The sequence below is a fragment of the Fusarium mangiferae genome (assembly GCF_900044065.1).
Source record: "Fusarium mangiferae strain MRC7560 genome assembly, contig: FMAN_scaffold003, whole genome shotgun sequence".
NCBI lineage: Eukaryota > Fungi > Ascomycota > Sordariomycetes > Hypocreales > Nectriaceae > Fusarium > Fusarium mangiferae.
Window position 1 is genome coordinate 1699638 of NW_024573923.1, and position 14885 is coordinate 1714522.

The following is a 14885-nucleotide window of genomic DNA, read 5'->3' on the forward strand; positions in this document are numbered from 1 at the left end:
CAGCTTGCTAGGCAAGGAGCTGCCTCTGAGACTTGGCTTGGCCCGACATCTTGGCCTATTGTACAAGTTTGGTTGTGGACAAGAGGGTATTGGGCATAGAAGACGTTTGAAAGTTATAAATTTTTGTAAATGCATTCATACAATCAGTAATGGAGTCATGGTCCTCGTATGAAGGTCGTTTCGAACAAGCCCACAATAGCAACACTTTGTCCATCAGACGACCATATTGACCGGCACGGGATAAGTGCCATTTCGCATTTATCTCCCGGGTTGTTCCAGATGGAAACAATTTGAGACGCATCTGCATACACCAAAGTCAATTTGGTTTGTACCGTTTCTGGCCCATGAGGGTGGAGTTGATGAAGTGATTCCTGCATGATTTGGCACATATCGATCTTCAAGATGTCCAGGGAAGCAGAATGAGGCCTATCAGCATGATAATATGCTGCCGTACTGTAGATTACAGTGGCACTGGTGGTTGTGACGACTGAATGCCATGTTTTCCAGCCTGGAAGCGTGAGCTCAGGCAAGGAACACATCGAAAACCTCGACTCTTCGATTTTTGAAAGACCGTTGTGAGCGTGCCACTCCACAGCAGCCTGCCGTGGCAGCTCTTCCACTTCAACAGCAAACATAGGCGGGATACAAGTCTCAGGCTCATTCTGTTGACGTAGAGTCAGTGCCTCCCAGTCCGGAAGGGTCTTTCGGGCTGCCATGTCATCGTTACCAAGCGACATGTAAGCAGGATTGTATTTCAAGTCCCAAAGATCAGGACCGCTATCACCTTCCACCTCTTCATCCGGAGATCCATGTGCTTGTTTCCAAGCATACCCTGCCAGCTGGGCGCTGCGCTGGATTTCGGACGAGTTGGCACGGGGAAAGTAAGCAACTGAGCTTGTCCACCACTGAATCTTCATCTCCTGACCAACTCGCCACAAATGTTGTAGAGATAGGACAATTTGAAGCTCATGTGACTTCTCAGGCGTGGAAGGGAGGACCATTGTTGCTGGAATCAGGGGTATTTGACCGGCAATGGAGATGCACCGAAGACCTGTAGGCTGGCCTTGAGCTGTCACGGGCACGTCTATCGCCTGACTGTAGGGGCCGATGTTTGCAGGTGCCCAGTATGACCTAGACTGGACATGGAGACCATTGCGGTCCTGTGTCGCTCTAGGTGTAGGAGCAGCTAAGGAGATGGCAATATTCACACCAGCCGGTAGGAGATCACCACACGAAATGGTCACTCTCGACGGTGGGTTTGGCTTGGTGAATATCTTGCCGTACTCGCCATTAACCTTAGGAAAGTCTGACATACGCCTTAAGATGACGATGGTACTTGTGATCTGAGAGAGTTGAACACCGGCCCCTGCCGCCAAATCTCTGATCTTTTCTACGACCTGGGTGGTTTCATTTTGTATCGGCATTTCACCCAACCCCAGGTCTGGAAGTACGGACCAACGCAGAACCTCGCTATCAGCAGTGAAGGTTCCTGCATCTTGGGGTAGTGACGTTAAACTCCTTGAAATAGTAGAAGCCTTTGCGGCCTTCAACGCATTCATGGGTTGCGGCAGGTCGTCAAATACAGTCTTGAAGTGAGGATCGAGGAGATTAGGGATCCGAGCTGCTGGTTTAGCTGCAGCATCATGCTTGTCTTCTAAACACGCACCACCCAACATAAGCCATGAGCAACCACCTCCTTCACGCACTATCCTACGCCGTTGTTCCGGGACAACAATTCTCTTCTTGAACACGGAAGATGGGCCATCCAGGACGAGTGTCTCGAATTCACCACCTTCTCCTAGGGCGGCCGCACCTTGAGCTGAGCCAAACTTGCGTAATGCATTCTGGACACGACTCGAGCCTGCTTCGCTTGACACATGTTCCCAGAGATGGTTCTCGTCTAGTCCAGCGCTGGCAACTTTGATGATCCGTGCCTCTAGCCCAACATTAGCCATATCGATCAACAACTGGGTATCGGCTGAGATGGCTGCGGATGGGGGTGGTAAGACTGGATACTGCCATAAGTAGGCCAGGGGCACGAGACCTAGGCGCAGTGCAATTGACTCAACACGGGTGCGCTGGTAGGTGGAGAGGATGGCACCGGCGCATACAGCATTCGCCTCTGGATGGCGGGCGATGATGGACTGTAACAAGGGAAGCATGGACTCCGTCTCGTCACTGTCCTGGACCTCGCCCTGGGCATTAGCAGCCGCGGCATCGTAGTCCCTCTCATGGCGAACCGCACGTCCAGTGATGGGTAGCCGATATAACGGTAGGCCAGTTGCATCGGCATACAGGGGGAGGACTTCGTGCCCGACTGTTTGGTACATGAAACTATTGAGGTCCGTGTCGGAAGATTCCCCGGAGCCCTGGGCTGCCCGAAGGCTGTTATGATCCCATGTGGCAGGATCAGGCGGCTGGGGTGTCCAGGTACCCGGATCGATGCGCTGGAAGCCCACGGGAGATGGGAGATCCGAAGGTGTCTGGAGATTGGTTTCTGGCTCAGCCTTGGTGGCGTCTCCCTGGCGGGACGGTGATTGCCCGCCTGAAATAGCAGGACTTGAGTCCGGTGCTGGTCCTGGGAACAGGTTTGCAAGAGCCACGATCTGATGGCCGTGCTCGATACAGTGGATCAGGCTGAAGAAGCTATCTTTGCCTCCCGAGATAAGAGCAATGACATTGAGCTTTTCAGAAGACATGGTTGATAGAACAGTGGCCGTTGACCAGGCACTGCTCTGCGGGAGTTGTACCCAGTCAGGCAGGCAGGCGGCTAACTTAGAGGCTGGGAAATGAGAACTGAAGGATATTTCTAGCTGTAATTTAGCAGTTATTCTAAAGACGGGGTGAATGGCTTGAAGAAAGCCTCTGGCGTACTTTTAATTTGGAGCGGACATTTGATGTGGTGTACGGAGTAGTGTAGCGGAGTTTGGTGGTGAATTGGGATGAGGTGTGTGGTGTAAGAGAAGATATTGATAGCGCCAAGCTAATTCATTTGGTGGTAGATGTTTTAGGCTGGTTTCTCTGTGGCCCCTCGGGGGGCAAGAAAACAGCAAACCTTACTGGAGAGTATCAAAATAAACTCAGTAAAGGCCATCCTAAGCTTAGGCTATATCACCTAAGTCTTTTTGTCATTTAGGATCGAGGTCCTGTGTTTTCTTTCCTCCCCTAGTGTGGGCCTCATGGGTATCCCCTAAGCTTGACTACATCTAAGTAAGCTAATAAGGTACCACTTTAGGAATTTTGCGATACTGAAGCTTTTGTTAGCCTGTGAGCGACTACTCCATGAAAGGCATGAGAAACTCAGTTCACCGTGTTTCATCTTGGGTTTGGCTGAACTAAAACGAAATAAACAAGTGCCCGGCTGTGATCTAGCAGGCCCTCTCGGATGAACCAACAATGCTCTGTAGTCTACCAAGCCAAGAGCTTATCTTTTCCCCGAGACTTTGACTTGACCAGCCGAATCCAATGCCAATATTTGGAGAGGAAAGGCGTCAAATTGTCAATATCAGCCGGGAGAATGGCAGCCCAGTGACATTCATCCCATGTGCACAGTCATTTCCTCGCCTCTATCTCATCTCCGCCTCAGGCTCAGGGTCCTCTTTGTATTCGATCTAGTGACGGGGAGTCAACCCGGCAATGAAGATCACCCGAAGACGGTACGAGATGGCAATCCAGAGTCTCTGGTACAGCACCAAGTTTTAGGTAAACGATACGGATCCCATGTACTCCGTACATCACCTACTCGCGTCACGTCGCGAGTAAGGTAATCAATCAGTCCCACCTATACACTGCGCTATCCTGAGATTTTCAACACCAACACCGGCGCCAACACGGACAGCACGGACAGGGTCTTCGTCCCTGAGCGCCCAAGGCGCCACACGAGATCGCCGATCCGGACTGGACTTTTCTATTCCGACCTAGCCTCGACTGAAAGGTCCGTCGACAAATGGGGAACAGACGACAGCGAGGCAGGTAGGTCGCCAGCCAGTTAGAGATATAGTAGTTACACCAAGAAATCCCGCGGGAGGGCACCATGGCCAAGCTGTTGACGCATCTATGGCTCAGTCAGGTTTCACACAGTTCTCAGTTGAGGGCTCTGAGGATCAACGTATCAAGTAGCAATAATGAGAAGTTATGTCAAGTTGAGCAAGTCATTATTAGGTACTGTCAAGCTGCTAATCAAGGATGGCATCACAGGCAAGTTGAACCAGATTTATGGCAACAATGTGGAAATTGTTGATCAATAGACCAAACTTCTAAATTGTACATGAATTGTTGTGAGGATGAGCGTCTGTCATTGACTGTGACCGGCACACTCCTGTACTCGACATCTCTAAATCTCCAGCAACAGGCAAACGACAGACAAAGAATCAGAGTAAACACAAGACTATGGAAGAAGAAAAAAGACAGAAGCCTTCACCTTCATCTCCCACTGCTCTCAAGTGATACCGTCGTCCCGGCGAGCTTTCAGTTCCAGCTTCCAGCCGCACAGGATGATTACAACGAGTGTAAAGAACGGCAAGCCGCCAAGTTTTTTTTATGGTGGTCGTTGTCGTTGGCAAACTCATCCATCACCATTCTGATGTGAAGTGAGGAGCCGCTCCCAAATGTTCTTAAAACCAAATAATTTTTCCCCTCTCGCGCCAGTTGTGTCCATTGAATAAAGTCACCAGAAACCCAAGCTTAACCAGCTGTATCGCACGGCTGACCTTGGCGATGCATTGCAATTCTGCAACAAAAACAAGAAACCGATGAAATCAAATGTCCTCCCTATTGTCGTGATGCGTAGTGAGGCACTGTGGATATTGTTGATACAGGTATAGTGACGATGTGTAAATGCATTCATTATCGCTTGCACTCTTTTGTGTGTGAAGACTCCCTTTTACCCAAGGTTGTAACCTAAATGGAAAAATGTTCCGTGACCCAAATGCCACCGTCAAAATTGAGCGGATGGCCGAAGAAGAAGAAGGTCGTCAGCGTCGTATCGGGCGTATGTCAAGATAATCGACTGACTTTCTTGAGCATTTTGAATGATGTGTGATTGGTGGACCATTTAGTCAGAGCGCTTGCGCTTCTTCTTGCCCTGATCGCTGCCCTCGTCAGAGGACATTTCACTTGCACTGCCAGGAATCTCAGAGGCAATCTGGAACAGGACTTTGCCGTAGTTGCTGTAATCCTCGGCCGTGGGGGGAATCATGGAACCATCATATGCGTGTGAGTCGTCATCAATGAGGTTCATGACAATGGCACCGCTACCATGGGTCCGAGCATGCTGAGCCAGGTTGTCGCTTCTGGAGAACTTCTTGCCGCACTCGTTGCACTCGAAAGGCTTCTCTTGAGTGTGCAAAGAACGGTAGTGGCGCTTGAGGTGTTCCTGGCGGCGGAAGCGGCGGTTGCACAGATCACAGACAAATGTCTTTGAAGGGTCCTCGGTGAGAGACTGCTTACGACCGCGGCGGTTGGCAGGAGCAGGGAGAGGAGCAGGGGAACCCTCTGAGCCAGACGAGGCACCAGAGTCGCTAGCTTCGGCAGCCTGGTTGGAAGACTCCTGGGTGTTACCAGATTCGGTGGCGGAGGCAGCCATGTTCATTACAGGGCCAGCGGTGTTCTCTTTGGCGTGAGTGTTCTTGGTACGCTTGTCCTTGTGGCAGTCCTCGGACGCACAGGAGACAGGAGGGCTGGGATGAGAGGGAAACTGGAAGGCCTCGTTGTCGTCAAAGGAAAGGTCTTCGTCACCGATGAAGCTGCCGTGTCCAAGGGAAACAACTGACGAGCCAGTGCAAGCCCGAGGCCGGGTGATATCAGCAGAAGCAGTAGCAGGCTGCTCAGAAAGATTGACGAGACTGTTGACGAAATCGTCCTCAGACTCGAAATCAGAAAAGTCTTCAAAGGTGGGGAGGCCGTGGGGAACAGCAGGGTTGAAGTCAAAAGACTGAGCAGCAATCTTGGGCTCAACCTTGATCTCGTCGAGAGCGAATTCAGGGGCGAGGGTGCTGTTGATGGCGCCAGTACCGACAGTCAGGTTCCTTGGGTCGCAGAAGTCGACGTCCAAATCCGGTGTAGAGACGGAGCGGGCATAAGGCGCGGGTGAGGGAGACAGAGACGGGGTGGACACGAGGTCGCTGGCAGTGTTGCTAAGAGAGGGAACCTTGCCGAGTTGAGATTGAAGGTACACTATCATGCACAGTTAGTCTCCATCAGGTCATTCCCGTGTTTGCTCCACTGTTCAGGTACTGGGACAGCGCACTGCAGGTCTGCGCCTCAGAAGGTGATTGGGCTGAGATAGCGACAGCCAACGTCAGCACCACCATCTTACCCGCTACCAGGCCCAAAAATAGGCTCCAGCCCGAGCTTGCGGCACAATACCATTGTACGATCCGGTAATTGGAGGATTTCAGATGAAAGTAAACTTACCAGGTGTCATTGGGGGGGATCCGCAGTTGGACCAGTCGAGCACTGCGGTCTCAACAGGCTCGAGAGCCTCCTTGAAGCCATCGATGCCATCCAGCCCCGAAAACATAGGGTTCATCGGGGTCTGGAGCACCTCGCAGGCGCTGGGGCTGCCAATGGTACTTCCAGAGGTCGACAGAGGCGGTGTCGAAGGGAAATACGAGTTCTCGTACAGCTCATTCTCCAACAAGATGGCGGGCTTATGCGACATGGGCTGTGGCGAGGCAGTAGGAGTCATGACTGCCGGACCATTGCTGTACAGAGTGGGGGGCTGAGAGTTGCTGGCTGAGCTGGGCCGCGAGTAAACAGGAGTTGAAGGCAGTGTAGGAACCATGGGATACATATGCATTTGTTGCTGGGCAAAGTGTTGTCGCATATCATGCTTGGACTCAGGGTTGTAGAAATAGAAGGGAGCTTGGCCGACGGCCTGGGGCATCATTGTGGAATCCATTTCTATACAAGACCATAGTGTTAGCCACATATCGATTGTCTGGTATTTGCAGGATTCCATTCCACAAACCTTTAGAGTTGCTTGTGGTGTTAGCGGGTTGGAGAGTTTAGATATTAAGTTGGTATTGGTGTATTGTATAGTTTGCTTGACTGGCAATCGGCCTAATGAAGGTATGGTGTTCGATTCTTTTGCGGTGTTCCAAAGAGTGGACGACGAGTTGAGACTCGGTATTAGGTGCGTGGGTTGGGGACGTTCTTGTTGTACATGTAAGGTCTCAAGTCTAGTCCAAGGAAGTTGAAGCAAGAACAAGAGATTTATCAAGTATATCGAGAGTGCCGCAAGAGGTGGTTATAATGAATGTGAGGGACTCTCGAGGAACGAGGATATCCAGCAAATAAGAACGATTCACAAAAGAAGGAAGAACCTGGTATAAAAGAGAAGAGAGTATTACAGAGATCCGACGCAGTTGTCGATCATACCTTTCGATGAGGAGGGAAACGAAGGATGGACAAGCACGGGGACGTGGAGTGATAAGTACTGACGACGAGACCTGGCGTATTCACACCAGATGTGCTCGATAGGCAGTCAGTTAAGAAAACCCTCCATGTCGTGTCTCAATCACCAAGCCAGGGTCAGAGAGCTGTGGATCATGATCCACCACCACCACATCCCATTCTCTGGATCCACCACCCTCACTCTTTGGTTCACAGGCCTGTCACTCGCAATCTGTCCCACGCCCACACACGCCCTCAGGGGCCCAGCGGCGGACCAGACGGCAGAGTGCCCCCAGGCCCCTGTCAAAGCACCCAAGTCATGTCTGGGGCAAGGGAAACATGAGGTGCGGGCCTGGGTGTACCTGGTCTTCTTCAACTCAAGTCCATGGGCATACTAAGCATGGCAGTCGTCCGCCTGTCTTGCCAGTACGGGCCATGGGGCCACGGCTCCCCATCCACACCACTATGGCGCAGCCACTGGCTTTTCTAATTCTGGACGGTATCGGCTGGGAACCTCGAGTCTATCCGTCGCCGGATGGCCCGCCGCGGTATGAAAGTAGCCCCCGAAGCCTATCCAGTCCCAACTTTGTACACCAATGCAACAACCCATGCGCCGACTGAATAACGAGCTCGGCCATAATGTAGTGGATAAGGTATGGATGTTCATGTGGATGCTTGTACATATGGAAGGATGGGATGGCACGAAAAGCCAAAAGCTTGCAATAGAGGGTCCTCGGTCGCTTGTGCAAGACCTGTGCAAGTGTGCACAAGTCCCATGTCTCTTGTCTGGTGTCTCGTTCTTCTGTACCTAGTCTGTCATATATTTCCCTTCTTGTCTTTTTGTTGGTTGGCTTGCGTACGCGCTTGGTGTGTGATGTGTGTGTGTTCATCACCCACAAACCCGAGTCCAGCACAGCATAATCCAGCCCTCCGACGAACGGAATGAATACCACAGCCGCCATTAATGATGAGCACATCGCAATGCACATTTCTCCCATCCCTCGTCTTATCCCTTCCATTTGTTTGGGCTCCCATCAACCAGTGGGGTCTCGAGGATGGCAGACGCGCCGCGAGTTATGCGATGACCCTAGACAAGGTGCGCACCATGGTGCAATACCACTCGCTTTGAGCGGCCTCCCTACCCCCAGGTGGCACGCAAACCGCAAACCGCGTCACAGAAGCTGCATAATCCCGTTCACTGATAGGATAGTGCCTTGGCGAGTCGCCATGCATCAAGGTGCATTAGACTCACCGCGCCTCGTTGTAACAGAATAATAAATAACTTGTATGCTAAGTTCATAATGAGGATTGGGCACGTCCATAATGGGTCCTGGCCGTGCACAACTCCGAAACTGGCCACTCGGAACAACGTTGTGCACCTCCTCATATCCATTTTTGCCATTGCACAGTCGACGGCGCCGATATGCACGCTTCCATTCGTCGGGCTATGTTGTATCGCCTCCACCCGATGCATCTCTGGATGTGCTATGCAAGGTACAGACGACGCTTGCTTCATCTCCAGACCTGTTAGGTTGGCTGATCACCTCGACACGGGCTCTGGCAGACTACATACATACTCGACTCTGTGGAGCGTTCGACGTCACCCATCCCATCAAAGCAGCCGCCGCTGTTTCGTACTGGTAGAATGGTCCAAGGTTAGAAGGAGCCTGTGGTGACGACTGGCCGCATCGGTCTCTGGTTGGACACAAGCTCGTGAGTATAGATGACGATATGGTACGGCGTGCCTCGTTGGTGGACAGCTTTATCAGTCATGGTTGAATGTAGCTGGAAGTTGAAACAACGAGTGAAAGCCAAACCTTTGATGACACAATAGGTAGGTAGACCTTGAGAGAAACGGACGCGTGATTGGTGTTTGTCAAACTGACCCATTGCCGTTTTACAGTTTTTGTCCGAGATCCAAGTCTCTGTCTGATATGGTTGCTTATTGCTAGACATCTTTGGTTGCCTGGTTGGTTCTTGGCTCTATAGTGATAACTTCCTCTTGCTTGAATCGCATCATGCACCGTGATGCTTTAACAGCTCGTTGTCAGCATGTAAAGATACCCTTCTCGGACAAAGTCCATCCTCGAGTCAAGGGCCACGATACCAGCTCAATATAGAAGTGATGCCACTAAATTCGACAAGTTGGGGTTGAGAAGACCAGCAATCAACGTGTGGAGTCGCTAAACTGGCCCGCGCTGTACCCAAAACTGTTATCGGTGCCCAGAATACCTACCTAGTCAATACCTGGCTTGGGAAGGCCACACAGCCCCGTTCAGATGAGAATTAATTTTATGCGGCAAGCCCGGTTGCGCTCTTGGACGTCTCATCACCCAATGTCTTTCTGCATAAAAACTGGACGGGACGGAGCGCCAGCGGCACCTACCCAGTTAGGTCAAGCTGCTACATACCTACCTACTGTAGTACCAAGGGGCCCAAGCATTACCTTACCTATCAGGTAGGTACATACATGCGACTGACTCACTAATGCAACTTAGCATCTCGTACCTGAACTCAGCTGAACTTACATTATCTGCAACACCAGCAAACATATGACCCAGGATGTTGGCGCTGCGCGCGCCAGTTGAGTTGTGGATGAGAAGACGTAGTGTGCGATCTATTGCGTATAGCGTATGACGATGGGCAACAGCCAAGGTATCTAGTAGGTAAGCTGAAGGTGCATTGCGTAAGTGCTATGCCGTTCAGGTACCAGGAACGTCGCCTGCTGCACTGGGGTAACTGAGTGGAAGATACTACTCGTTGGCCACTGTTCTACGAAGCTTCTCTCCATTAGGTATGCTGCCGGGGCTATCAAGTATATGGAAGGGCTCATTATCATTGCTTCAGTCATGCGATCGTCAACTAGGTAAGAACCTACCCTTACCCAACGAAAGTAATAATTGGTATCTGCCTTCCCGGAGGATAAAGTAATTTGACATGTTCAAACAAGGATAAGCATGACCCAGCCAACCGTTCTTTGTAGTGATAGGCTGTCAATTGGCCAAAGGGTCCAATGGAAGCAGCGACGGCTTCTAAATGTAACGTCAGAGAAGCATCCCAGCTTCCACGGCCCAGGATAAGGGCCAGTCGGTACCCAGACTGTCAGAATCCCACCCAGCAAACCCAAAGTCCTGAATGCCCCCATCATCCATCTCATCCCGTCACTGCGTGCATACGTACATACAATCCATGACCCTGGAGACAGACGTCCGGCCCCCAACCCGACCAATTGTCAGCAACTTCCCGTCCCTTCTTGGGTAGGTTCTATGCGATCGAGTCTTGGCTTCTTGCTTCGTCCCGCCTGGCCTGGGCGTTCAAATGCGCCTGTTCGCTGTCTGGGCCTTGCCTAGGCTGCCTCCATTGCTCCAGTTATTGTCTCTTCAACCTCCATCCGAATGTATGTAGGTACGGTCCACCTCAATGCCCCAATCACCTACGGCTCAAGAGCACCATGGTCCTCTAAATACGCCACAGATTCAGCTCCCCAGCTGTCCCAACCGCCATGAGCGCACGAACAAAGCCAGTGCACGCTGGGTAGTGCAGCTCGGTCATCTGTGCCATACTGCAATAGGCTGTTGGCAACGACATCGAGTCAAGCAACTTCACATCAGTAACAACAGTCACAATGGCACCATATTCATGCTTGTTGCAACCGTGATGGTCAGAGAGCCAGAATTGACTCGCCTAGAACGGTGCCTTCCTGTTCCAGCTTGCTGGATATCGTTCGTCTCACCACTGCGCCCAAAGCGAGTCAGAATACACAGGTACGGTATCAGATCAGGCAGGCCACATGGTGAAAACCGCTCAGATCGAGATCTGCACTAGCACGGGCTTCTAATATGGTGTTCGGGAACTACATAGTATGGTTTCGATTCCCTGCTGCGCCCGACAGTTTCTCTCATGCCAAAGCGTCTGTCATCCCAACTTTGACCTCATCTCAAGGGGTGTCACCCTCAATGTTCATGGCATCTACATGAAACGATGAATGGTCGCCTCTTCCCGTAAGACGAGCATCTGCACAGCAGCGAAAGCTCCATTTAGATCATATGAATCTTCAACGGGAAGCCGGGACCAGGGTTGCTTTTACCTTCGGTATCCAAATTGAATGAGAGAAATCTCGCCTAAATAATGTCTCACATACCTACTTCACCTCGAATGTGAAAAGGGCAGTAATTTGAGCTCTCCAGCAAACCAAGCACCAAGCGAATGCTATAGCAGAAAGCATATGTACATAGATCCCAATACTCTGGGGCACCTGGCCCCGGACGGAAATGTCCCCGAATTGCTGCAGCCTCCAAACGGAGCAATTGCCATGTTGCTTATGAGGCTCCATGACCACAGGTCAATGTACAGAACCATGCGATGAACCGCCCCAGAATCCGGCTTCTATCTAGCCTCGGTCGGAAGCTTGACGTTCCAGAAGGTCCCAAAACCTTCGGTGCGGAACCCTTCAATCGTCAAACTTCTATTGGAAAGGTGAAACACTTTGGTGATCAATATACTGCACGCGATTCATGAGTGACATCCAGCACACACTCGTTCTTGGCATTGGCAATACGGAGTAGCTCGTGAGATCTCCAAGCTTTTCTCGCCTTCTTACGGCTTCCGTTGGATATCTCTGATACGAATGTTTCTGCCCGTGCAGCCCGTGTTTCCGCCTCACTATTAAAAACCCAACCGTGGTTTGACCCACTAGGCTCGATCATCTCCTCTCTCCTTCGAGGACGCGACGTTACGGACCAACGTACATACGAACTAGATGGAGTAGTGAACAACTAATAATTTCTAACCTTGCCTATTATGAACGCCATGGCCGAATTGTGACCGCCCGCCGGTGCCAGGCTAGAGCTTCGGGTTGTGTCCCATTGGCCAGCATAAGGGTATCCTCAAACCTGAAACCCTAGCTGATGCACAAAGGTGCCTGACTGTGGTGCTATGCTTTGGGGTTGCATTAGCCAGGAACAGTTCATACGAGGATGCCATTATGTGGAATAGTGCATGGGTCACTTGCTCAAAGAAGCACATTGGACGCATCCCCATGCACAATCAAGGCACAAATCGACTTCTCATTTCCTGATGCAAGCCACACATGCACGAGCACCTGAGCTCGCACATGCACAGGAGGATCCATATTCACTCAATCCAAAGTTTTAACCCAAAGATGGACTCGCTAGACTCGGTCTTGTGTCCCTAGGTCAGTACTTGTGCGTGCTTATGCATACGAGCGCCCGCTCGATGGTCGTCCGTCTGTACAAGTTTCGGTCCTCCAATTGCAGAGCCATACAAACCTCCTCACACGTCTCAATGAACTATTCTCTGCGAAGAAGCTTACGCATGCCAGATTCCTGAAGATCTTCACCCGTCATTAACTTTCTGCCGATTCGGAGCTACCACAGACTTTAGGCCATGATCATATACATTTGTTTCGTTTGATCAAATTCCTCCAGGTGCCTCCCACAGTACTTGAGGTTCACATCATTTCCTAATGCTCTGATAAAAACCGAGCACCTCATCTTTCCTCTCAGGCAACTAGCGTGTCATTCATCAAAATGGCCTCCAACAGCCGGACAACTAACGATTCTGGGGTGCCTGCTGGGTCCTCAAGGATCTGTTGACAGCTCGGGTCAGCTCTTGTGGGTGAGTTCGTGTCGTAACTGTCGTTAGTAGGGCGACCCTCTCCTTGGCCCATGTCAACTTACTGGTGGCAACTCCTGGTACCTTGCATGACAACGTTCCAATCTGATGCAGAAACATAACAGGCAGGGCTTTTTCCCAAGCGACCGCCACCGTTATGCAGGAACAAGAACAAGAGAGGCCAATTGCGGCTGTCACACAAACAGTTTCCTTACAAGCCGTTTTAATAGAGTGTGTTGCTTTGTGCCACAGACAAACATATTCAGGCCTCTCAGATTGCCAAAGAACAAGGTCCTGCCTTTGCCTAAAAGGCGGGCGGCGCATCGCATATTCCTAGATCACATTGAATTGTAGCCCATCAGAGAGAGATCACCAACTGCGTCGACCAGCTATGTACAAGACAACGTCGCTGTTCATGGTTTCTGGCCAGTCGAAAGGATTTTCCAGTGCATCATTGTGGCCTATCTTAAGCGAGGATCCCAGAAATGCAACCAGTAATCACCATAGGCCACTTACAAACATGATATCAGTGGCAAGCGACTACTCGATTGCGTTAACTACGTTGAAGAGTTTTGGGCTACTGGGCCGCCTGTCAGTCTACTACCTATGCATGTATGTACATAGGTATGCTCGCTCGGGTTATCAGCTCCACTGATCCTCTTTGTGGGCCTTTTGCAGACTCTCTTCACCTCACAGGCTTCTATAAGAACGTGCTCTGAAGCTATCGACACCGCCGTCGTGCAGAGACCACAAGATGGCACAAGCCCTGAACATTGAGGGCATCGACAGCTCCGTCGTCTTGCTAGTGGCAGGCTCTGGTCTCGCGGAGCCGGGTGTCGACATCCTGGTACAGCAACGGATGTGCAAGCTTGGCCGAGTTGGATATCAGTGGGAGCTAACCAGTTTGAGAGCGAGGCAAAAGAGAGGATCCGGCGTGTTGGATTCGTTTTGTTCCGCGAGCTACCAACTGTGTATGTACGCCTAACCACCCCAGACTGTAGGCAATCTGAATCCGTGTCCGCGGCTGCCAGGGCTTGCGAGAGAAGTTCTCGCATTGGGAATCCCAAGTGCCTTTCCGCCGTGGCGCAATACTCTTGAACATGTATTCATTCAATTGACAAAACTAGCCACCGATGTTCGTCTAGAGAAGCGGACATTCCAAGACGTGCAGTCAATTCTCACATTGAAACCTCTCAACACATCTGTCGATACCAACGTGACGTCCCGGCACAGCGTCTCTGGGAGGCGAGTTGCTTGGCTTCACCTGGGCCTGGGTCAACCGTACCGTCTAGGGTGGGATGGGATGGGACCCTGATGGGCGGTCGAACAAGGGGTGTCCCCGGTGGTTCCACACAGTCAAGGGGTCCCCTGTTTCGAGATGGACTGGCGGGACTCGTTGGAGATTTGGCAACGGCCCGGATAGGTAGCCGTGTGGCCAGCCAGTCTGGTTGATAAGGTCCCCGGAGACTTAGGCTGTAATGATCCCTGTCCTCCGGCCTTTGGCACGCTCCCCGGATTTCAGCCCGGCCAAATACAGTCTCGAACGAATCAATATGCTGGTTGTTCAGCCCGGACCCTTCCTACTGGCATGATTCTCGAAGATCGCCTCTCAGGACTCAAGATTGTTCACATACAGACAGTGCCTGACTTGGTTTGGTGCTAGCCAGTCCCAAAGAGTGTCGTCGTCCCGTGTTGATTGACCGGAGTCAAATCTATAGTTCAGCTTGATGGAAATCATGGGTTGATGCTAGTGGCTACGTGTGAACGACCCGTCCAGGCCATCTCATGTTTCTCGTCTTTGCTAAAAGGTGGTGTCGCCGTGGCAAACCTCGTGGACTGGCAGATATTCGGTGTGA

At 51.3% G+C, this 14885-nt stretch overlaps 4 protein-coding genes across 4 annotated transcripts; 2 read left to right on the plus strand and 2 right to left on the minus strand.

The window, feature by feature from the left end:
- Positions 1–155: 155 nt before the first annotated feature.
- FMAN_04559 (uncharacterized protein) lies at positions 156–2699 on the minus strand (the record flags this gene model as incomplete). Its single annotated transcript, XM_041828718.1, has 1 exon — positions 156–2699. One exon carries the CDS (start codon positions 2697–2699, stop codon positions 156–158), a length of 2544 nt encoding a protein of 847 aa, XP_041679554.1.
- A 2354-nt stretch (positions 2700–5053) lies between these two features.
- FMAN_04558 (uncharacterized protein) lies at positions 5054–6889 on the minus strand (the record flags this gene model as incomplete). The annotated part of the gene is made up of 2 exons (XM_041828720.1): positions 5054–6174; positions 6415–6889. The coding sequence occupies 2 exons, from the start codon at positions 6887–6889 to the stop codon at positions 5054–5056; spliced, it is 1596 nt and encodes a 531-aa protein (XP_041679555.1).
- A 1473-nt stretch (positions 6890–8362) lies between these two features.
- Positions 8363–8719, plus strand: FMAN_04557 (uncharacterized protein; the record flags this gene model as incomplete). The annotated part of the gene is made up of 2 exons (XM_041828721.1): positions 8363–8491; positions 8702–8719. The coding sequence occupies 2 exons, from the start codon at positions 8363–8365 to the stop codon at positions 8717–8719; spliced, it is 147 nt and encodes a 48-aa protein (XP_041679556.1).
- Positions 8720–13783: 5064 nt separating this feature from the next.
- Positions 13784–14127, plus strand: FMAN_04556 (uncharacterized protein; the record flags this gene model as incomplete). The annotated part of the gene is made up of 2 exons (XM_041828722.1): positions 13784–14000; positions 14024–14127. 2 exons carry the CDS (start codon positions 13784–13786, stop codon positions 14125–14127), a joined length of 321 nt encoding a protein of 106 aa, XP_041679557.1.
- Between the last annotated feature and the right edge of the window lie 758 nt (positions 14128–14885).